The 25,632-nt window shown below is 36.3% G+C and overlaps 1 protein-coding gene across 46 annotated transcripts in view; it reads left to right on the plus strand.

Moving 5' to 3' along the window:
• The window catches only part of Rims1 (regulating synaptic membrane exocytosis 1), a 468,726-nt gene that overhangs the window by 350,059 nt on the left and 93,035 nt on the right, over window positions 1–25,632 (plus strand). For 12 of the 46 annotated variants that reach the window (XM_075980581.1, XM_075980583.1, XM_075980587.1 and 9 more), the window contains 4 exons: window positions 2,184–2,255; window positions 8,319–8,501; window positions 9,531–9,643; window positions 24,260–24,372. In XM_075980581.1, the coding sequence (XP_075836696.1) occupies window positions 2,184–2,255; window positions 8,319–8,501; window positions 9,531–9,643; window positions 24,260–24,372 (481 nt within the window). The remainder of the gene's footprint in view (window positions 1–2,183; window positions 2,256–8,318; window positions 8,502–9,530; window positions 9,644–24,259; window positions 24,373–25,632) is intronic. The other 34 variants (XM_075980591.1, XM_075980596.1, XM_075980597.1 and 31 more) reach the window with 5 other exon arrangements.

The following is a 25,632-nucleotide window of genomic DNA, read 5'->3' on the forward strand; positions in this document are numbered from 1 at the left end:
TGGCCGCCCCGGCTCCCGCATGGCTAGCTTATGCCCGAAATAATTACACAGAAACTGTATTCTTTTAAACACTGCTTGGCCCATTAGTTCCAGCCTTTTATTGGCTAGCACTTACATATTGATCTAACCCATTACTTATAATCTGTGTAGCCCACGAAGTGGCTTACCAGGGAAGATCTTGTTGGGTGGGAGAATCATGGTGACTGCTTGACTCAGCTTCTTTCTCCCAGCATTCTGTTCTGTTTACTCCACCCACCTAAGGGTTGGCCTATCAAAGGGCCTAAGCAGTTTCTTTATTAATTAACCAATGAAAGCAACAGATTAGAAAGAAATCACTCCCACATCATGCCTTCCCTTTTTGATAGGTCAGAGTAAATGACGAAATAAAGGCGAAATAAATGCTGAAGTCTTTGTAAAAACCATATATCCTTAATATTGCCAATGTAGCTGGCATCACCTTGGGAACCATTCTGCTGCATGACCTCACTAAGTTTTAGGACATGAGAAGGGGAAGAAGAATTAGAGAAATTCAGAGATAAAGTATAATTTCATTTAAGGCTAAAAACCTTAATATATTTTGTGAAGGACAAGGAAATTGGGCAATTTCTAATAGATGTTTATAGCTTTTTATTTTTCAACAACAGATCTCATTCTTCTCTCACCTGAAGATCAGAAAAGGATTCTTTGTCCTGATCACTGCTGGGACTACACAAAAACTCTCCATAAATCACGCATTACATTTATTTTGATCTCATGCCCTTCAACCTGATTTACTCACCTCTCCCTTCCTTACCCTTCACTTCAATCTGTGTTGTGGCCTCGGGCATGTCCTTTATTTCAGAAACAAGCATTAGTGCCTAGTCAACATGACCACTGCCTCCCCTAGATTCAGGCATGTGCTGCATGTTCCTCCAGCTGAAGAACACACCTGTGTTAGAGAAGTAAAAATGTATGAATACAGCCGTAGAGGTGGAAGAGGGTGGATAAAGAAGTAAGGAAGTGTGTCCATTTGAGAGAGAATACCTGTGGGTTTCTAGTGTCCAGGGGCACTTAATTAAGACGCGTGAAATTCTAAGTAAGAACAAATACATCCCTCAACAGTTTCTGAAGGTAGGACTTTGATAATGCAATAGGCATAAATTATAGAAGATTCAGTGATAACACAAAAGTACATATTCTTACAATGTTTGAAATGTATGTGTTTGTATGCCATGATGCTTTATATTATTTGTGTAAAATATGTAGTGCTATGAGTAACTATGTGAAATCATGTTTGACTTATTCAATTGTAATAGCCATTTAGATATATGTGCCTAACATACACATATTTTGTCATGTTTACACCTTAAATACAAAGCTATCATAAGTTTTATATACAGATATACATTATGAATGCCCACACATTTTTAAGTGATTTTGTTCACATAATAGTTCAGGCATTTAGGCTAAATAAGTATATGTCAGTTACATTAAGGAATATCTTTCACTCTCACTTTCTCTATGAACATTGCTTTTGGGAGAAAATTATATCTTAATTTCCAGATGTTAAGTGTTACGTGTGGTTTCTGAAAGTAAAATTGGAGGTTGTATTCTGGTATACAAGGTGTAGCTAGCATTTATATCTCTCCCTACTTTACCTAGGCATTTTCATTATTGATTGAAAAGCAATTCTCATGATTGGATTAAATGTTTTCACTACTGTCTACATCTTTCATGGTTTTCTTTTTATACTTTGGTGGTGGAAAACAAAATTTCTCTAGAGCACAGAGTTTCAAAATAAATGGTCACTTAGGCCCCGTGTGGTGTTTCAGCACCAAATCATTACCACTGTAGCACTTACCATCATAGATTCCATCACGTTTTGTTTTATTCATTGGCGGAAGTAATGTCGCTGAGTAAGGGTCTACACCAGATCATTGCTGTAGATGTACTCATTTAAACGAATGTGGTGTCAGCTTCTCCTGTCTCCCATCTGCCACTGTGTCCTCCACCCAGCATCCTTTCTGATTTCAATATTTGATTTATTTAATTTTTTTTTAAATTGTGAAAGTGTTGACTGACAGAACCATTTAGGTAAGCTAAGTTGTCATTGTTCATGCCTTGTTTTTCTTTTTCATTGTTGGATGTGACTGTAGCTCTATTCATCATCTATTTTGTATTTCTTTAACATTTCATTCCCACAGGCACTCCAGAAAGTCTGAAAGATCTAGCATCCCAAAACAGACTAGGAAATGCACAGCCTCTGATGCAGACAGGTAGGCTTGTTGTCGTGCTGTGCCGCCGTCTTCCTTTTTACGTAGACCCGGGAGTGCCCTGCCTCTCCCTTAACATTCCAGGGTACAGACACAAACTGTGATGCTTGACGTGTCTCACGGAAACGACCCGACAGCTATGTGAGGAAAGTGGCTGAAGAGAAAGACAATGTCACTGTGTGGGCTGCTCTTAAATAGTAGGTGTTAAGGGACAAGCAAACATGGTGTTTCTTCATGATCAATCTCATTTCTATAGAGGGCTAGACACATACTCGTTCTTACACATGTATTAGAACTTGGGTGTTTTCCTTCTGTGATCACATTAAATGCTTTAGTGAATCGTAACTGGGAAAGTGTGGACAATTTGAGTGTGTGTTATATATTTGAATAATATTTTTAAAAAGTCTCATTTTCTACAAGGGTGTAATCTGATTCTTGGTTGTTTTTTTTTTTGTAGCTGTACTTATTTGCTGTGTTCATGCAAAGAAAAATCTAAGGAATTATTGATGATTTTCAATTTCTCCAGTTTTAAATGTGTTGTGTAACTTTAGGTAAAACATACTGACACTTCTTTTGACACATCCACAGAAAGACCTAGAAAGTCATAGTAATGTACATAGCGAATAGTTGGCCATTAGACAGAAGATCTTCAAAAGCATGGATGGAAACAGGTGAATGGGTATGTTCAATATCAGATGTATTTCAGGCATAGTGAAAACAGAGGTATGAATAGAGCATCTGGAATTTGAAAATATTCAACACACCAGGCTTACTCAACTAAATCAATAGGTAAAACTTCATGTAAATTTGAAACGGGAAAATATAAGAAAACATGGAAAACTAGAAAATAATTTTTTTTTAGCTTAAGTACCTATTCTTGAATGGAGAATGGAAATCAGAGGACAAGACAAAGAAAGGAAACTAAAATTTGAACTGTAGACTTCTTGAGATTTTAAGACTGGCATGACCATGCCAAGTTAATGTACTAAAGACTCTCTGTTTATGATATGCTGTCCTTAGACCCGGGCAGTGGATGTTTGATTTTGAGTTTCAGAAATATAGATCTATTTGGAAACAGTTTGGCGAGATTGAGAAATGATTGAGAAGTTATTAGCACTGACCGTTCTTCTAGAGGTACTGGCTTCAATTCCTAGCACCCACATGGTTGCACACAACCATCTATAATGAGATCTGGTGCCCTTTTCTGATGGGCAGTCATGCATGCAGGCAGAACACTTTACATAATAAATAAATCAATCTTTTAAAAAAAGGAAAAGGGAGAAAGAAAACCGTTTGGAAGATGCATCAAAATATCTAAGAGTAGATGATGGAAGACACCATGACTCAGAACCTGTGCAGTTCAGTGATTTATTCAGCCCATAAACTCAGGCCACCTTGAGTTCTGGTGTAAGGAATAAGTAGTGGTCAGCAAAAATGGAGGCATTTCCTTTTTGCGGAGTTTAAATCTGAGAAAATAAGAGGAAGGATGCCAAAGGATTAGTTAATACAGAGAAAGGGAAACACGGTTGAATCTATTAATCCAAAGAGATACTGATCGTTTAGATACACAAGAATATAGGGGGACTCAAAAAGTATTAAAAGAAAGAGCAAAACAGTAATTGGACTGCGAGGCAGAAATGGTTGCATTAAACACTACAGATAGCTGTTAGCAATGAATGCATGCCGTTCCAGCCTTCAGTCTTGGCTTAGCTGCAAACACTGGCCTCTGATATATGTGTGGTTTTCTTTGTTAGTGATTAACATCCTTGATTGATTTTTATGGGAATCTAAGTTATATGACTAACTTTTAAGGAAACTGTTGAATGCTCGGTACAAGGGAGTTGACCTGTGTGTTCTAAGTCACATTGACAGTAGTGACTGCTAGAGCTCTGAGCTAACCTGTACTTAAGGTTAAGTAATTCACACTGTGAATGTTTTGTGCATTGATTTATTTTAACAGTCTTATTTTACATATCAACCCAGTTCTCTCTCCCTTCTCTCCTCCCACTCTCTCTCCCTCCACTTCTCCCCACCTCATCACCCATACACTCCTCAGAGAAAATGAAATCTCCCACTGGGAGTCAAACAAGTCTGTCATCACTTAAGGCAGGACCAAGGCCCTCCCCACGGTATCTAGGCTGAGCAGGTATTCCTCCATAGGAAATAGGCTCCAAAGAGTCAGTTCATGCACCAGTATTTATCCCTAGTGCCTTGGCTCTTTTTCTACACCTTTCCCCTCCTTTTTCCTCCTTTCTTCTCTTCCTCCTTTCTCTTTCCTCCTCTCTTCTTCCTCCCTCCCTTGCTTCCTTCTAACTGCTTCTAGTTGAAACCCAAGGGCATGTCATTGTTAGGCAAACAAATGCTTTACCACTTGGCAATACCCCCAAATTGAAAATTGACCCTTGACCTTTAGAAGCTAACAACCGTACACAGAAACCTGTTGTGCAGTTATCTGAAACATGTTGCTGGGAAATTATTGTGGTTTTAAGTTTATCTGAAGCCAACTTGCCGTTGGGTGGAAGAGTCTAACAAGAAAACCTTGTGAAATATACTGTGACCTGTTAGGGGTGGAAAGCAGGTACAGCTAACTCTGTCTTCTGCTTCCCATCACTCTGAGCACGGCCCTATCCTCTCATCCTCTCTTTTTATCTTTTATATAAGAGACTGTTTTTCATACATCATAGTCAGATTAAGCTTTCTCCTTCCCATTCCTCCCAATTTCTCCCCATAGTCTTTGCCGTCCAAATGCATACCCTTTCTTTCCTTTATTAGAAAACAGCCAGGCTATTAAGGAATAATACTAAAATGAAATAAGATAAATAGAAAAGCTAACAAGTTGGAATATGACAAAATGGCAAAACAATAAAAAGAGCCAAAGAGAATGATCTAATAAAATAAAGTTTCACTTTTCACCTCCATGTGAGTTCAGCTGAGAGCAGCCTTATTGTTATTATTATTATTATTGGTATTATTTTACTATATCCTGAGTTTTGCCTGTTGGGTGTTTTGCTTATCATTTAGATTTGCCTACAGATGTGCTATTTTATCGGTTGGAGCAATGGGAAGGAGCCTTACAGGCCTGAAAAGGCTATCCCAGAAGAAACCGTTTTGGAATTTACATGCTGTGTACATTCTCACCTCTTCAGCAGGTCAATAAAATACAGAAATACCAAAATCTTAGTTTAGAGCCTCAGCTGGGAACATCTGAAAAACTAGAACTGTCTGGCTAAAGAGCTAGGGTTTTGCAGTGAAGTGCGTTTAGTTCAACTTAACACAGTGGAGTTCAGTGAAGGAAGTCAGGCTGCGATTGAACCCAGAAGTAAATATTTAGATACACACTTGCAGAGGTGAGCTATTGCATACGTGTATGTGTATACCTATGACAGATTATACAAAGCAGACTTATTAAATGTCATTTGCATACATTTTATCCTGTAAACTCTGAGACCATGATTCCTTTAAGCCATACTAAATCATTCAATTTTTAGATGTATATCTGTATGTTGTTGTAATTTTTTTTTTTGTTTTGTCCCTCTGTATTGAAACAAGTCCTGTTACAGTAAATATTGTCATGAGTAAAATTTCCATCTAGATGCTGAAGCCTTAGGTTCAGGTATTCAGAACAAAAGTCAAGAAGAAATCGCACACACCTGTCACCTGTCAGAAAAGAAGGCCCCTGTTGGTTTTCGGCAAACCTGTGCAAATCTAGCATTTTTCTCTCATTGTCTCTGTGCAAGTTACCAATGGGCCTCAGATGTATTCATAAAACAGTAGTGATTATGCATCAAGGGTTACAGCACAAAAGTTCACAGATACATGCACATACGTCTCCATGTGAATGCACACACACACATTCAGAGCATGTATGTCGTCACCATACCAACATTAAAGATCTTATTGTTATCCCATTGTTTCTTAGATCTTGTTTCTTCTTTCTTTTATCCATTCTTGGTTTCCTTCTCTAACACGTTCATTCTGAGGCTCTCCCATCCTTTTAACCTCCTTTCTTTCTATTATATCCCGTTCTGTTAAAATGACCAAGGCTCAACAGCCTTGATTCTCTCATCTCTCTACTGTTGTACCTTGAAATTCTTGACCAGGTCTCCTTTCCTTCTGCCTAAACAAACCATTCTTAATTCCATTGCCTCTTCTGTGCAAAACTGTGTTCAACTCTTTACAAGTTCACCCTCCTGGAACTCAGTGACCACATCCCTCTCTTGCTCTGAGTGACTTTACCCATCCTCTGAGCTGTACTCCATGATTGACATGTAGCAAGAACTTTTTTGCTAATGGGACAATGAAGAGTTATTTTGTGTAAAGGAAAAAGAGAACCAAAGGTTTTTGTGAAAAATCTTGAACTTGGAACAAGTTGGGCTCTTTTCAGATTCTGCCAACCTCCTTCCAGCTCAAACATGGCTCTCCAAGTCACATATTTTAAAGCAGTAAAGTATTCACCCTGAATCTATTCACGTCTTCTGAAAATGGTTGTTAAAGCATTTTAATATTACTGGCTGAAACATAAAGTCCACCCTAATTATTCTTATCTAAAGTCACACTCAGGTTGTTCTTCTGGAGTTAGACATTTCACTAAGGGATAAAGTAAGATTATCATAAAATTGTAGTGCCCAAGAGACACTCCATTGCTTATGTGAAAATTGCACAATTAAAATTTCAAAGCTCAACCAATACGTGTATTTTGAACAATCTGATTCTCATAGTAATGACTTATAAAGGGTAAATAAAACATTCTTTAGGGTTGGAAATATGTCATAGAAATTCTTCCCATCTCAGTTTGGTCTAGTTAAGCTCATGAGCAGGTCAGTTAGAATAGGTGAACTATTTTAATGTGTAGAATATCAGAAGATTTTTTTTTCTGTTCTAAGTGGCAATGACAGGTGAGGTTTCGGAGCAGGACTCAATATCTAATAAAGCCGTAATCTGCAGCCCAAGAGGATAAAATGTACCTTTATTCCAAGTGTAAGATGCACTTTCTTGTTCTCGGAAAACTGATATTTTTCCTTTTCACTGTTCTGAAATGAAAGACATAGCTTAAAGCAAAAATCAGGCTTGTTGTAAAGAATATTTTACTCAACAGGAGTATTGAGCTAATGGGGTAAAGTCTTCATAAGTACACGTTGGGTGACCAATATGTGTTATTCTCACACTTATGAACAATAAACTCATTTCCTATGATTGCTATGAAAGAATGAGATTGTGTCAAACTCTTGTCAATATGATGCATAACAGGAATATTAATGATCACTTAATTAAAATAATACTAATATGATAAAAGGATCAAAAGCATTCATCTGTTTTATGGAGATATGCACATGTATGTATATATATATATTTAATTCTCAGTATTTATTTTAGAAAATTGTTTCGTAATTGTCTTGAATACCATATGAAGATAACTACCGTTATATTCACAAAGACATTTTCAGATACTCTCACATCTAAGAGAACCTGTTTTACACACACCTACCATTTGTGCTTAATTAGGTGTATAAATTAAGTACTGTTCAAGCTTTATTTTTATTTCTTAATGTTGGATTTAAGATGAAGAAGCATGTTCTTTTGGTTTTTTGTTTACCATAAAGTTACTTCTTGCACTGTAGAACTATGAACATTGTAAAAGCATACATACATTTAGATTTCACATTCTTATAGACTATCATGGCGATACCGCAGTATTCATCATTCTAATTTCAAACACTCATTCAATCAAGAAATCTTTATTTTTGTCCCTGTTTTCTATTATCCATTTTTTGGCACACTGGACATAGAATTCAATAACCCCATCCCTCCCAAAAGAAAAAGGCTGAGTTCTTTGATTCTGGGGGGTTCACGAGAATTTGATGATATTAGGGCAACTTAGGTTGGCCCTTTATAACACAGAGATGCTTGGATAACAGTGATATTTCCATCGCAATAACTGTGGGACGAGTGTTTCTCTTGTACTTTAGACTCACTTTAAGAGTATCCAGGTTTTCCTTGGACGACTGTGTTGGAATGAAGTTAATGAAACCCGCTGACTGAAGATCTCTTTTGGCACTAATGTTTTAGGGTTCTCCCATCATGCCTTTCTAGAAGGGGATACGCAATCCCAAGAGCAGCTGATCAAGCAGTCGTTAGGGGAAAGCATCCCACTCGCTCGCGGTCGAGCGAGCGCTCTAGTGTCAGAACCCTGTGTTCTATGCACCACCTTGCCCCTGGAGGCTCGGCGCCACCTTCTCCGCTCCTGACAAGGTTGCTATTCAGTGTCCCGCCCAGCATTCGTGTCCTGCTGCCGGGTGTTGGTGTGGTGTTGTTTCTTCCTGAGCACTCGAAGCTTATACCCATTATGACATCATTATGACACCATGGTTCCTACTCTTTTCCTTGTGACCCGGTCCTCACCCACATCCTCTCGCACTGGCATCTCTCTTCACTGTGCTGGCAGAGTTCTCCAGTTCCTGCCAGTTCGCTGCCATCGACAACTAAACCTGGCTGTGTTCTGTCCTTTCATCTGTCCGTGGCATATCATATATACTCTACCATGTGAAATGCTTCATGAGGAGTTTACTCACAATTAAATATGGATTTGTTTATTAGAGCATCAGAGAATTTTATAAAGTAACCTTCTATATGTGTTTATAGAGCCATGTAGTGTTTAAAACATCCTCAGTTACATAAAGCGAATGCCAGCAGGTGGAGGTCAGCTTTATCTGGGTGGGAATGAGTATCTGCATGCCTCTCATATTCTCATTCCCAACATTAATCCTCACATCAGGACATCCTGTAGCACGTGTCCAAGGTCATTTGAAATCCTTTTCAAGGTTCGTTGCTCGTTTCTATTGAAAATGAATGCACAACCTCTTGGTAACTAACAGTTGGCTGTGCATCGAGAACTTACTATTATACATGACTCTAAAGCGTGTGTGAGTTTAGCTGCAGCTCTCTGGCAACATGCCAGACATGTAATTCCTTACATACATGTTTATATAGTTTAAGATCCAGAGGCTGTGGTCAGTTCTGTCACGGTACTAACACAATGGATGTCTTTAAGAAAGCACGCCTCAGAGCAAGTCGATCACATTCTGCTTAATTCAAGAATCCACTCTAGAATGTGTACGTGCCTCCTTCAGCCTCATGTAGTGTGTCATTTACAGTATTGAATTTGGCTTCCAATAACCCAGTTAGGTGTTTTCTGCCTGTTTTAGTAGTGACTGGAAAAAGGCAAAAATGCTTTGCCAGACTGTATTGGAATTTCACGCGCCCTTTGCTGTTTACCTACAGAACGCACCGACAAGGAAGCCCAACGCGGTCTCCACCAGCGGACACATCCTTCAGCAGTCGCCGGGGAAGACAGCTTCCACAGGTGCCAGTTCGAAGCGGCAGTATAGAACAAGGTATCCAAAAAAAGAGATCTTTGTCCAAACACCTGGAGTTGATAAACTTCTCCTCTTGCCACTTCCATTTATGAAATGACACAGTTTGGGTCATACACAACATTAAGTTTCTTAGAATTTTACCCCAGCACTTGGTTTCAGTGGTCCATGCCACACGGCAACTCAGCGTTTGCTGAGTGAGTGAGTGAGTGAGTGAGTGAGTGAGTGACCGAATTTAGATGAATGCTTAAGAGTGGGTGGAGTTCTGAACAGTTTTGCAAAGTCATAAAACTAGGTGATATACATTCTGAAAACCTCAGTACTGTCTGTTGTTTTATGTGCTGAAAAAGGGCTTATGTTATTTTTTTTAAAAAAATTAAATATGATCATTGAATGTTCTCCATTTTAACGTCATTAACTATATCTTGAGTTTTAAATAATTTGGTGGTAAAAATTACTCAGAACATGTATTTATCATTTTACTATGAGCCACATTGTCTGGGTTCCTTACATTAAATATACATGGGTTATTTTCCTAAAAGAATGGCCATGTATGTGTTTGGGGGAAGGGGGGATTTGTTTTGACAGTAGAAACCAAGATTAAAGGATATGTCTTAAATGTTTGAAATGTTGGACTAAAATACTATTTCTCCTGACCCGTTTCTTAGTAGGTCAATGACATTAGTATTTTCTAATGCATATATTGGCAGTGACTAAACGCATTACTGATTTTTTTCTAGTTCAGGGCTGTGGTTCAAGAACAATGAACATAGTAAAACATCCGTTGCCACTCTGCATCCCCATGAAATAGCCTGATGGTTTGCTTCCTGAGTACTTCTCCAACGCTGTTAGTTGCTGCTGGTGTAAAACTTGCATTTCCCCACAGATCGCATGGCTTCAGGGATCGAAGTGGCCTGTTTGACCATGCGAAATACTTGATAATAGGAACATTAGCGTGAATAAGTGGTGTTGACTTACTAACTCAATACTGCAAAGGGTACCATAAAAGCTATACGAACAGCCAGATTCGTGTCTTTAAAATGATGTTTCTTGTGGGTACAGCATGCTTTAGTGGTCAAGGATGAGGTAAATGTATACATTTAGTCAATTAGCAAAATGTAGTCTTGGTGAAAATTCTTTCTAAAATACCAGACTTCGATGGTGGAATCCACATTTCTAATAGGTGCTTGTTTTTTTTTTCCTGAAATATTTTGAGATGATTGAGGGAAAAATAATGTTATTTGAATGATACTTATACTAACAATGCTTCTGTCAAAAGTTTGATTTTTTTAAAAAATAGATGATGGTGTTTTAAGTTACTCATTCATGAACTCTTGTTGCACAACTGAACAAACTGTAAATTTGGATGCTTCACTAGCAATCCAGTGTTGCTGATCACAATGAAACTCAGCGAGTCATGTGTTTCTTGAAATTCTTTGCATTTCCTCCAGTTGCAAGTAAAACATTCCATGCGGCACTATAGTAATCTTTCTGCAAGGTCAATTGGACTACCTGTTTATTTTTAAAATTTATGTTCCTTTGTTGATATCTACTCTTTATGATATTCTTATTCACAGCTGTCTTTCAGAGAAAACAACCATGTGTAAGGATTGGATTGAGGTGGGAAGAACGGGATGAGTGGGAATGGCATTACTGTGATATTAATTATGGCAAATACTTTAGTAAACACGGTTTGTCGTTGAAGATTCTGATATAGACAAGCCTGTAAATGCATTCTGAGGTGCACTTCATGGCACTGGGACATGCTTTGGGGCTTGTGGTAAATGGTAGCAGTGTCTCCTGCCATCTTCTTAGGGGTGTTTTCATACTGAACAGTTCACGCGACGCATTTGTCCCTAATGGGTTTCTGAAGTGATTTGATCATGGGCTAGACAATACTTAATGCAGTTTATTTATGATGAATTTCACTGTTCTAGAGGTGATATAAGTATGTCATTAATTTCCTTTTTGATGAATTTGTTAGACAGCAGTCTAACAAATTTCATGTGGGAATTAACATCAGCTGAAATTTATTTGTGACTGCTTAAGCTCATTTGACTTTTGTTTTCTTCTTGTTTAATCTCTTAGAAAGGGCTGACTTAATGTTTTTAAAAGTAATTCAGTTAATAAACAACTGATTGGTAAGAACAAAGTCCTTTCAGTGGATGAGTTTCCTAGACAGATATACAATTTCTTGATATAATCATAAATTAATTTATTAATACATTTTCTGTATATAATTACCTATATTACTGTTTTAGGGTGACTACAAAGATAATTTGATTTGATGGATATTTTAAAATTTTTTATCAGTGGTATTTATTGTATCTTATGTACTATAAACCGATTTTCCATTTGTAAAGACTGTCATTTTAAAGGATATATTTATTGAGTATTTGAAAATTATTTTAAAATTTCCCTTAAGAAATATAACTATGAACACAATATGTGAAATCTGGGTATATAAAAGTAGGCATCCAGAAAAATAGATTATTACAGTACATACTTTGACATAAATGTAGATTAAAATATAGTGTATACTTTATTCTTAAAATGTAAAAGTTGAAAGTAGAGAGTTCCTTGAAATTTTTTGATTACATGGCAGTATTGAATGTAATATAGTATATTTTACATAGAGTAAGGAGGAGGCAGCTATAAGTGTTGGTTTAAACGTGTGATTTTTCTGAACAGGTCAGGTAGTTTTGCTTCATTGAGGCCTCTTAATGAAGCATGTAAAGATCATTCATGAAGTCAAAGGCAAGCATGTGGGTCTGTGGAGACATCATATGTACTGCTTAACACATGAGGCCATCCTGACACCTCCCTTCTGATGTGACAGCCAATTATTTTTCAGTAAATAATATAACAGCAAAGAGGGAAGTCTAGTTTTATGAAATATCTCATATATGCAATCTGTAAAAATTGTTAGTAATTTTGTCTTGAGGTATTTACTATAAATTTGAGGAAAAAAGAAAAGATACTTATATTGGGATATATATATACATATATATATGTATATATATATGTATATATATATTTCACACAGAAATGCTACAGAAGTGTTTCCATGCCATAGGTTATATACTTTGTACTCAATAGAGGAAAAGGAATTGATCACATGGAATTTCAAATCATAGGAAATGGCAATTATACAATTAAAGTTTCTATGTAGATTAAGTATGCTTTCAATAGTGTGAAACAGTGGTGGGTTTAAATTGTAATGTTTTAGTAAAATTGTTGCCAAACTATAGAGTTCTTAAAAGTCAAGAAAAGATATTGTAGCATATGCATTTGGAATATCAAGCAAGTTATTTTCCCGATATTTTTGTTTTGTTTAAATCTTTGAATTGCTGTTTTCATTTTTGAATTAATTTCAATGCCATATGTAAAACTTCCTCGTGGTTTATCATGCAGTTTACCATGTCACCTTATGTGTTATGCATTTTAGTATTCATGCCATTTTCTTAATTCACATTTCCATGTCTAACTATAAATTTGCTGATTTCTTTCTTTTGTTTCCATCATTATGTGCATTTAATTCATTGAAGAACAAGAAAAATATAACTCTTCTACTAAAGGTAAATATTAATGTAACTTTGAATCATTCATACTGTATCTTTTATGATATGTAAGAGCTATGCAACCATTAGTATAATGATCAAAACAATTTGACAGTTATTTCTCTGGAGGGATTGTGTCACTTGTCGGTTCTTTCATGGTCACAATGTGTAGATCAAGGAGGAAAACACCCTAAAACTAAAAATAGTTTGATGTAAAATTCATATATCTATGTTGATAACTAAAACATTTCTATAAATTAGCAATGTATATCTTACATGCTAATTTTTATTTTATCATAGGAATTGGTGACATGTTCTTTATTTCTTGCTGAGTTTCCTTGGGTTGATTCTATTTTTTTGCTCTCGCAGATAAAGGATTTGATTCTGATTTCCCAGTATCCTCTCTGGCTAGCATCTACTGTGCAGAGTGGAAAGTCCCTACACTTTGTTGTCTTGATAGCATGAGCTTCATGAACTTTCTAAATTTCACTGTACTCATGCCTGTTTAGAGCAGTGACCCATAGTAATGCTGTGGGTTTTAAGATTGTTTTATTAATCATCCTGTCTACCTGAGAAACACAGGAAGCAGAATTCATTCAGCTCATTCTCATGGGAAGTCTCTGACCTTTACTATGACTTTTTAATCAAAAATTATTTTTGATCTTTTCACTTAAATTTCAACTGAGTTTCTGGCTTCCACCTTTTATACTCCCACATCAATTATTTTTCATAATTATACCTGGCCTGGTTATTACATTTTTGAATATAAGTTTATAAATTATAATAATAAAATCTTAATAATACTTTAACCATGTTATGTTCATACGTGTATTTATCAGATATTTAAAAGCAGCTTGAATTGATTTGTTTATTTTAGTATCTCTCAGAGCTAGTCCTGTTAACAGCTCTATCCCCAGTCAAGATCTCTGTCTTTGGCGTTGGAAAGAAGTCTCAATGGTTAAGACTACTTCTTGGTCTTGAAAAGGGCCTGAGTTCACTTCCCAGCACTCACATCAAGCAGCTCAAAATCTCTTATAAGTCTAGTTTCAGGGGCACAGTTCTCTCACCGGAACCCTTTGTGTAAATGCACACACACATAGACACACATAAATCTTAATATTCCTAGCATGTGTTGTGACCCTCAGTATGGGAGATTATGTACGATTCTCTTTAGTCTGAAATTACACAGAATGGAATTATGTGTCAGACACATAAAGGGCACGTCTCAGCAAATACTGTTTGACATACTAGGAGCAAATAGTAACTAAAGGAAAAGGCCCGTCAATGAAATGAATAAGCTATTGCCTTAGGTTTTAATAAGCTCATGACTACCTTGTATTCTTAACTTAGGTATCAGAAACAACCTTTTATTCAATAGTACAAAAATAACCGGTGTGTTTTTTCTTAGATTCAGAAGAATATTGCTTGATTTGGAAGGTTAACAGTGTGGTAGACTCCTTTGAATGTTTCTTTAAACCTTTTATTTGTTTTTGTTAACATTCATTTTTATTATTTTTAGTGATGTGGGGTGTTCACATGTTTGAAGATATCCTTGGAGGTATCAGATTCCTCAGGAGCTGGAGTTGTGAGCTCAAATGGTTGTGAACCAACTGCCACAGGTGCTGGGAACTGAACATGGGTCCTTTGAAAGAACAGCAAGTGCTCTTAACCAGTGAGCCATGTCTCCGGCTCCAAAATTGGAGCATTTGGATTTTATATTGGAAATGAGTCTCATTCATTTTCCAAAAGATACAGACCAACAATTACTTAGAAGAACATTTAATTAGAGGTCTTGTGTATATTCTTATCAACCAAAAGCCAGGTTGGCTACTAGAAAATCTCTGTGTAATACAAAAGAAAGTTTGTATGCAGAATCCACATTTAAACCACATCAAATATTAAAGTTTTCATAGGGGGGTGTTACACTCACCCAAGTCTTTGGGGCAGGATGTAGATACGCTTCACAAAACAGACATGGAACTGGAATCAACACAGGAGACAAATACGAACGTTCACCCAGCAAGACTCAGCAGCCAGGATGATGTGTTTTTCTTCTAGGGTTCGAACCAATATAACCACTAATAGTCATCCTCACAGCTTAGAAGGAATTAAAGCAAGTTCAGATTTTTTTTCAGTCATCTTAGAAGCTGAAAATGAAAGACGTATTTAATGTAAAAAGAAGTCTCATAGCTGTGAGCTGCAGAGCTCTTCTATAATCTATGATAGGGAATTTATGTAGTTTGAATGATTGCTCCCTGAGAAAATGAGCAAGAGAACTGACTGATCATAGAGGCCAATAAGCTCATCAATTTGCCTTTGTTTTGATGACAGTATATAAAATTATCTCACAACTAAGGACTCCAATTTTCCAAGGATTTAGCACTGTGATCACTAAAATTGCAACAGATTTTGGAAAAACAGTTGGTCATTCTACCTATAGAGAAATAGCCTGGTTGGGTTCCAGAGCACAATTCATGATAAACAAAATTCATCATTCACTGTGTATTTATCACACAACTAAGGGTGTTGTGCATTATCTCATATTTTCATAACAACCCCAAATTTGAGTATTAATGTCCTTTATTTCCTGAGACATCTAAGTTCAAGAGATTGGAAACCTGACCCCCTTGTCAGTCACTCAGTTGGTAAGTGGTAGGCCCTCCTCTAAGGACCCTATTCCAAACCGCTTTGTGGTACAGGAACTCAGCGCCCTGTGTTTTATTGATGCCTACTGTGCATACGGAGTAGCATACAGGGTACTTATACTATATAGAAACAGAGCCTTAAGGCTTAAGTTGGACTGCCTCGGGTGCTGTAAGGCAGGCCTGGATTTTGACCATGTAGTCTGTGTTCTGTCCTCTTTGACCTCAGCATGCAGCAGAGGCTTTCATGACACAGTGATCCTGGAGAGGGCTGCTTAGTTTTTATATAGCCACCTGCTGACACAGCTGTGGGCCACGCAGCTAAATCTATACCTGGTTTTTCGTTTAATAGCCCATGCAACGACAACAATAACAAAAACCAGGTTCTTTCTATGTGACCGAGACTTTACAATCTGGGGTTGAAAATCCAGGTGACGAATGACAAAGAAATGTTCATACAGCTTATTTACCTTTGCCTCTTTCTATGCTGAAAGCTGAGAGATGATAGCATTTTAGGTTACACAGACTGCTTTTTAGGCCTATTTTTTAATCATTCATTCTAAAAATAAGCCACTTTTTCCCTCTCTGCTACATTTCCTGGACAGTTTTAAAGAGCCCATGAATGTAGTTTGGGGGCCTCGAAATAATGATATAAGAAGATCAAAAGTGAACCAGAAATTAAATGACTTCAAGGTGAGAAAAATGTTATTGTCATGATACATTTCTCTTTTCTATGCCTTTAGATATTTCCTAACTGCATTATCTCTGGCTCCTGGGAACAATTTTGAATCATAGCGGAGCACATGACGTTATGTTTTCTACAAATATGCTGCACTCAATTATAAAACATGTAATTTATGCACCTGGATAATGAAAGACATTTCGAGTCCAAGGAATTAAATTATTTCAAAGGAACAAAAAGCAAATGGCGTTTTGTTGCTTTTTGTTTTCTACCTTACTAATGGAATGTATAATAATTATTGTAACAAGATTGTAAGAGCTGATTAAGGCATGCCTCTAGTCAGCTGCTCTTTTAATCTAACTTCTAAAATAAATGGCAAAGCTTATTGTCTGTTTTCTTTCCTGCTAAATGATGACAGAAGGAGTTTGAGTGTTAAGTGGTACAAAGTAAAATTTATGCGAATATGACATTAATCTTAATTAGATTGAAATGATATAAAAGTGAAAGCTGAAAATTTTCTTACACTCTGTTGCATTAATTATAATATAGTTCATTAATCATTTATAATACTAGTAAACTAGAGTGGTAAAATGGAAAGAAGTATGCTTGGAGTTCCATGTTTACCGATTTGTAATTTTAAAATTCCACATTTTCTTAATTGTCTTTAAATAGTAACAAAAGATTGTAATTATTTTTTTTCACAAGCTATTATTTAATAGATAGCATAAGACACCAGGTCAGTTATTTCCTGTTCTTGTAGGTTAAGATTTATGATACGTAGTATTGAGATAAAACTCTATGGTAGTGTGATTGCTCAGTGCATGAGAAATTCTAGGAGAGCAACAGAGAGCTGAGGGAGGGGCAAAGACAAGCCAATGGAAAGAGAGAATATTTCTGAAGGTTCATGTTCCTTAATATTCTGGGCTGAATCATTCTGGTGCAGTATTTTTGCTTGAATATATATATCATAAATAATGATTTGAACTTTCTGTATTCAAAGGGTGTTTAGTTGATCATTGCCTATATATTATCCTAGCATCTCAGAGAGTCACACCACATAACCAAGAGGATGTGGTTTTGACCTCCCGTTCTGTTCAGTTGAGTGTATTTACTAGCAAAGATATTATGATAATCATTAAAGCTTCTAGATATTTCACACATCACAGTCCTTGCAAGCTATACCTAACTGATCAAAGACTTTCTTTGATGGGTGCATTCCTCCTGAGATTTGTAAAGGAAGTGAAGAGGAAAATAAAATTAAGCAGGTGTCCAATCATGGATGGTCTCCGTCTAGTTTATGACCTTCAAATAGGCAAACATTGTAAAGAGACTACGCCAACCAGCTGAGTTTATCAAAGTTAGATCACATCAAGTCTGCCAAAATAGAGTCCAGTTTATATTAGTGTTGTTACAACAATGAGTAGGATGGCTAAATATTAGAGGTCACTTTTGATAAAATAAATGTTCTCCAAAGACTGGTTCTCCTACATTCCAGAGGGCTAATTCCCCCGGCAGGCCTTGGCCAAAGGATCAAGGGTGCCTATTAAGAAAGAGTACTGTTCTAAAACCTCATTTCTTCCTGGCAGCTGTTTGACCTTGAGCAGAGCAGAGAAGCTTGATAAATGATTCTTCCGTCAGCCGCTGGCCCTGTCTGTTGAGGACAGGTGGTTTGGTGTGCTGGAACTTGCAGGTTTTCACCTGGGCTTGGCTATCTGGAGGTCTGTGGGCAGTCTATTGGAAATAAGCATACAAAAACAAAATGTGAGGCCATGGGACTGAGGTGAGATTGAGTAATTATTTATGTAAACAATCTTTTTCTCACCCATGACTCTGTTCCATTTCATTTAGTTTCATTTGGTCACATTTAGTTTTCCTAAAGCCAGTGTGGTATTTTCACTCCACAGGTGTTAGTTCGCTTGTCACTGCTTTTGACTCATGTGCTGGATAATCACAAACTTTTACTGTCTCCATTAATGCTGAATGCTAGTTAGTATCTAAGAGCACTGGCAAGTCAGTTTCTTATTAAACCAACCCGGGTGACATTGCTTTGCAGTGGACAAGAGGATTATTTCACAGCAGTCCAAGGACAACTAAAACATTGCTGGACTTGCAAAGAGGAATGCATTTTATTTAAGGCAACTCACTAGGATTTGGGAACTTGTACAGAGTGAGAAAACTTTCCAGATTTTATTTTTACGTATAGTGGGTATGAGAGTGATGATGTGAAAGTTAAGTAAAGATCTATCGACTCAGTAGCTCGTGTAAGCTTGAAAATAAGGTTGGTCATCAAGGGAAGACACTATCTCTTCATTTTAAAACACAACAGAGATAATAAGGTAGCGTTCAGCTCATTTTTCTCATAACACCTACAGTCTGGGTAAGTTGGTAAATTAAAATATACTGGAAAGAATGTAATAGAGCCAAAGAATGAGTCATTATAGTTTTTGTATTACAAGTGTGAAGATAATATTGCAAGAGAGGTTTTCTGAGGACTCTCTTCACTTTACAAATAGAAACTCCGAATAGATGCATTTTAGGAAGCGCTGAGCTGAGAACAATGAGTCAGCTTTAGATTTAGTCAGTCCTTCCCCAAACCCCCCGCCCTTTCTTAACTCTCTTCCTATATTGCTTCTAAGCAAGGAAGAATACTTAAAGTATTTAAAACACTTAGAGTTCTTAAAAATTCAAGTATTGCATTTTAAATCATCAAATACCATCCCATTTACCTGGTAGACTATTTTGAGATAAAGTTTATATTTAAAATGTCTTTGTATTCAGACTTTGTATCATTTTTCCCTACTGAAGTTCAATTAGCAGGATCTTCTTGATGTTTTACTACTTTCTATTCTCTGTCTTTTGTTGCTGTTTGTCTCTTTCTTACTTCTTGAAATACAGTCCTTGAGAAAAATGAATTCATTACGCTGTTGTCAATACCTGAGTGACTGTAGGTGTCAACAGTTAAGTTACATTATATCGGACAACTTTCCGGTATGTCATTTACCAGCCATACCGTAACTATGTTGCCATGTAAGGAGGAAGCAGGAATTTCAATTCTTTCAACTGTGAAATATGGTAGCACATCAAAGTGAACTCAGTTATCCTGAGAGAGGTTATTGTGTTTCAGGATTGACTCATATAAACTGGTGTTTGCAAAAAAATGAATGTTGAAAATCTTTTCTATACCAAGAAAGTTAATGTAGAAAATCTTTTCAGTACCAAGAAAGTTAATGTTAGAAAGTTAATTATAGAAATTCACTTTGTCCATTTAAAATTAAAATTGTAGTGTGGATGTTTTACCTTCGCCTATATTTACGCATTCACTACATGCATGCAGTGTCCACAGAGGTCAGAAGAGGGCGCCAGGGGCTATGAACCGGAGTTACAATGGCCAGCAATTGAATGGGGAATTCTCTAAAGAGCACCAGGTGCTGTTAATCTCTGAGCCATCTCTCCAGACTCAAATATCAAAGTTTAAGCGTGCGTTAATTTTTAGCTTTATAGATTTTGAAATTGGTACAGATTCATTTTTACATGAATGTAAATTCATGAAAACTTTAACTTGGATTGCTAATAAATCACAGATTACTATAATATCAAAAATATTTCAGAAATATCACCATCTTTGGAAACGACATATAAAAATTACAGTACTCAACAAATATTAAGAACTTTTCATCTTTTTCAATAGTACTTTTATGAAATAAATTTTTGAAATGGAAAACTGTACAGTTGGGTCAGCATTTAATGGTGCTGGTGGCTCTTGCAAAAGAATTCACTTTGATTTCCAGGTCATAACTGTCTATATTCCAGCTTACAACTTCAACTCCAGGGGATTCAGTGTTCTCTTCTGGCCTCTCTGGACACCTGAACATATGTGCGTGTACAAACACAAACTCACACATATCTACACATAATTAAAAATAAAATTAAACTCAAAATTTGTATCCTTGGCTTTTAAAGTAATACGAGAGGCAGATCTATTTAAATACATAAAGGTAAAAGCAGAAATTCATAAGTAGATTCACAAAAGCCCGAACCCTTCAACTATGCATCATTATCAAACTATGAATGAGGTGAAATCATTTGCACATTTTCAATGGGTTAAGAAATGTGGGTCCAGGAGATGGTTCAGTATATAAGGTAACGTGACCACAAACTCACACCCTAACCTGAGTTAATCCCCAGGACCCCTATGCTGGAGAGAACTGAATCCAGTAAATTGACAATTGTCCACTGTCATTTATTCCTAGGCCTTTGTCACGCATGTGTGCACATGTACGTGCTCGCGCACACACACACACACACACACACACACACACACAGAGAGAGAGAGAGAGAGAGAGAGAGAGAGAGAGAGAGAGAGAGAGAATATAAACAAATCTTAGCAAAGTACATAATATGAAGAGGAATGTCTTTTAACCCAAGACTTTATTTTTAGTACCCTAGAATATTTTCCATTAGACAATTATACTTAGTACTTTGTAAGTTACAGTTACTAATCTTACCCTATGTGCTCCGATTGGAATTCTTTTTGTTGCGTTTTGGAAGGAGAGAAGCCCTAAGGGTGGCTCCTAAAAGGAAATTCTGCTCCTGTCCATTCTTGACTATACTTTTTAGAAGGAACAAGACATTAGTGTTAAGGAAAAAGAGATCTCTTTACTTACAGTTCTGCACATTAGCATGTGCTTGTGTTGAGCCCCAGTTTATCCAGCATAGCTACAGCACTGAGGCTGTAGTTTCTGGGACAGATGTCAGCCTTTCAGCTCCTCAGAAAAACAATTTATAATAAAACTACAATGTTAACTACAGTAGGTGAATTATTTAATGTACTGTAACAAACTTTAGTTAGCTATCTACAATTATATTTAAAGTAGTCTATGGTATACAAGCTAAATTGTTATTAAAACTAAATAATACTGTTATTGTCAGAATTATTTGATTCTAATATATCACAGGGATACCTCTGAAGATCTTAATTTTTTAAAATCTTTTTGTAACTAAATGGCAGTTTGCCTTCTAATCCTTGTGTTAATTTGAATTGCTACAAACCATGACAATGACTTAATATATAAAATTAATGCATGGGTCTCATTTTGTTCTGTTAAGTGTTTTATTTCACATTTAAACTTTGCTATTAGAGTTAAAATTGGTAAAAGAGTAGAGCCCTTTAAATGATAAGGAATAATTGTTCTTTTCTAAATAAGATATTGGAAATTTTGATATGTGACTAATTGGGATATCATTCCAAGGACCGAGTTTGCTTGTGATTATTTCTGTTGTTCTTCCTATTAATAACAGATATTAGTAGACTTATATTTTAGGACTGAAGGTTTAGAGATTTAGCTTTTCATATCTAAAATCCATGTAGAATGTCATTTTATTTCAGTGTGCATTTTAATGAGAAATACAAGCATGTAGAAAAGTTAAATAGCAATTCACACCAAGGGTGTGGTTATAAAGTAGCCTTTCAATGGCAAGTGATAACTTGTACAAACAACTGCTTCATAATATTAGGTTAATCATAGCGCTATCAAAAGAGGACACAAAAGGGAGTCTGAGCAACATGATGCGATGATACAACCTTTTGATTGCTCCGGGAAATGTTCAGGCTTACTTCAATGTGGCTTCTGTTTGGAATCTGAGCTCAAGCAAGGAAGATGGCATAACAGTTGTATTGGCTGGAAAGTTGAGTGGATCTACTGGTGATCTTGGGTTTAATACTAATTTGGAGATTGCTTTCATCCTGATGATATGTAAAAGCTGCTTTGTTAGCCTTTCTTGTGAATAAGTGCAGTATGCTGAGAAGTTTTGGAAATTAGGAATAAAGTCCCTGAAAACTGGACATTCAGATCACTTATTACTGGTATGTTAGTAGGGTATAGCTTTGAGTTTTGCAAAGTGAGTATTAAAATGCAGATGCCATAAGGTAATGGAACCCTACTTAGAGAAGGGGTGGAATGGCGAGGTTCACCCACTATGACTGTTTCTAGGTGTTTTGGGCCTATATTTTCTTGGAAGGAGTATTAAAAACTGCACAGGACTAAATGCAAATATTACAAAGTTTTGGTCTAGCAAGTGTCATAATGCTTCTTTAAACATTAATGTGTTTGACTAGGATGTTAAACTACCATTTAATTATTTATGAAATTGAAGTTACAATGTATTGCTTTAAGCTTTACTTATACATTACAACTACAGATTTTTTTTAGCTCCCTTAAAGCAAAAAACAAAATGAAAAAAATGGTACCGAGATATTTATGACATGTGGAGTACAGAAAATAGATATATTTACATATGACTTTCCATACTGTTTATGGCATTCTATACATAAAAATCTTAATTTTCATAGCTTTGTTGCAGTTCCTAAGAGCTGTCTTATTGGAGCTTGCTTCATAATGCTACCTTTGGCTCTGTGTGCTGTCCAGTAACTAACAAACCTTTCAAGCTGTTTGTGAAATGTCTCCTAGTTAAAGGCAATCACCATGTATTGTCTCTTAGGATAGCATTCAAAGCAAATGTGTGTCGTGCTTAATTTTCAGAACTTTGCTGTAATAGAATGAGTGTCTCTAGTATACTAAGTTCACTAAGGTAGAGGTCAGAATGGAGCTGTCTGGCGTGATTAAAATTATGACTCAAGTACAGAAGCTGAAGTTTCAGACATTCTCATACACGCACACATACACACATGCATGCACCCACACACACTTTAGTATGTGTTTTAAAGGCCGAATGGTACGAAGGTCATGTATACATTTTGACACACACACACACACACACACACACACACACACACACACCACTTCTACTTTATAAGTCCAGTTAAAACTTGTTTGAGAGGTTAAACACTCTAAGAAATCAATACTAGCTAATTGTAAATAAAGCACTCAGCACAGTTATGAGCTTTTGAATGATTTACACACAATTATAGCCTTGGCTCTTTCCCCTCTATATGTGAAAACACAATCATCAGAGACAGAGTTTTCAAGCTAGATTGTGATAGATTCTGGCTTTCGTCAGCTTGGAGACGATCTTGCTCTTTATCACACCTGCTTCTTATCACATAAAGCCTAAAGTGGAATACGTTTCTGTACATGCTGTATTGTAAAAGAGCTAACAAGTAGAGGTTATCATTTTCAAAATTTATGAGTTCATGCAAGTCATAAAGAGGTTGGAATTTTTCTTTTGTCTAAATAAATGCATTGTGATAGGCAACAAATAGTGGTCAAAAACTGTTGGTCAGAATTTATGACATAGGAAGAATACCTCCAAAGAACAGATGATTATTAATAAAATAGTTTCAAGAGACTTCTCTTTAGCTGAGGATACCAAGTGGGTGTGCATGCATGCAAGCATGTGCATATGTGTGTGGCGTGTTTGGTATGCAGATTTGTTCATAGCCAACCACCAGCAGCCAGTTGAATACACAGAAAACACCATTTCACAGTTAAAGTTGATTCTGCATAGTGACCTATGACGAGAGTTGAAAATATTTCACATCAGATGAAGAAGTAGTGTGCTTAATTTTTGTTGCTAACATTTTGTGTTCCCCATTCTGTGTAATTTTATCATTTTCACCTGTAGATTAACAATGATCAGTGCCGTCTTTGCTGCTTTCTGCTTAATTTATGAATTGTGGTTTATTTCAAATTTTGTCTAGTTTGAATCGTTTCACAAGCTTTGAAATCTTAAACCAGCCATTTCCTTTAAAGGTGCTTCCTGCATTTTAATGGGCTTCCATTATGTGTTTTTGCAGCAAGCTTAGTAGTGGAGGAGCGAACAAGACAGATGAAAATGAAAGTTCACCGGTTTAAGCAGACAGCGGGGTCTGGGTCTAGTCAAGAACTTGATCGCGAGCAATACTCCAAGGTAAAATTTAAAGTGTCCTGCCAATAGTATCGCCCTGAGAAACAGGCTATATGCACTGGGCATATATGTGTATGTGTGTGGATATATTGCAAAACTAGAGAGCACTGAGACATGGAAAGGAGATTGTCGTTAAATATTAGTCTTGCATCATAGTTGTTCATACATGAAATTGACAAATCTCTTCCACACCTTTATATTTTCAGAAGGTAGATTACATTACTGAAATATTATTTATTACATTTAATAATTTTTCCAATGAGAAAAATAGTGGTATTAAAGATGAGGATTGTCCTTAGTTGTATTAACAAAGTAAGCAGGGTATATAGAGACATTTGTCAATGAAATAGTAGGATGGTCATTTATTATTAAATGTATTTATTGACTAGTGAATTAGTGACAATAGCCATACAATCTGACAATATTGCTTATTTACTTATCTGTCTTTGGTAAAAAGCATGCTGTTTCAATATCTCAGAAAATGACGTAAATGCTAATAAGCATTTAATTTATATTTCATTATTTTATAAGAATATACTAGATATCCATAAATGTAGTGGCTAAAGTTTAATTAAAATTTACAGCCTTATACTATATGAAACACACATCATTATCTATTTTATTTTAAAATTTCTCTCAAAATAACATTAGGTTCTACTTCATTTCAAATTGATATCAGGAAGCCTTTTTTGTTGTTGTTTTTGTTTGTTTTGAGACAGGGTTTCTCTGAAACTTTGGAGTCTGTCCTGGAACTAACTCTCATGAACCAGGCTGGCCTGGAACTCACAGAGATTCGCCTGTCTCCGCTCCCCCCTCCCCCCTTATGCTGGGGTTAAAGGCGTGTGCCACCACCGCCCAGCCTCAGGAAGCCCTTTTAGTAATAATGACATTTCAGAAACTGAAATAAGTACAAACTACATCAAATCAATACATTAAGTTTAAAATAAAACCTCAAAGTTACTATTAAAAATAATAATAATCAAGTTTGTTTCATATAGAGCCAGGGAGTCAGTGGTTAATACAAACAGTAGAGGCAAAAACAATATATATTTTGTCACCTCTACTATGCCAGCCGGGCAGTTGGGTACAATGTATCATGTTATAAATTAGATGCAGAAACCTACATGCAGCAGAGAAAGCCCATTGATTCAGGGATGCCACAAAGAGTTTGAGACACCTTTTGAAAAGGTAAAATCAGTAAAAAAAAAAAAAAGAATGAATATACATATACATACACACACATGCATGCACACGCCAAGCAAA

The sequence above is a fragment of the Microtus pennsylvanicus genome, chromosome 7, assembly GCF_037038515.1.
Source record: "Microtus pennsylvanicus isolate mMicPen1 chromosome 7, mMicPen1.hap1, whole genome shotgun sequence".
Classification (NCBI taxonomy): Eukaryota; Metazoa; Chordata; class Mammalia; order Rodentia; family Cricetidae; genus Microtus; species Microtus pennsylvanicus.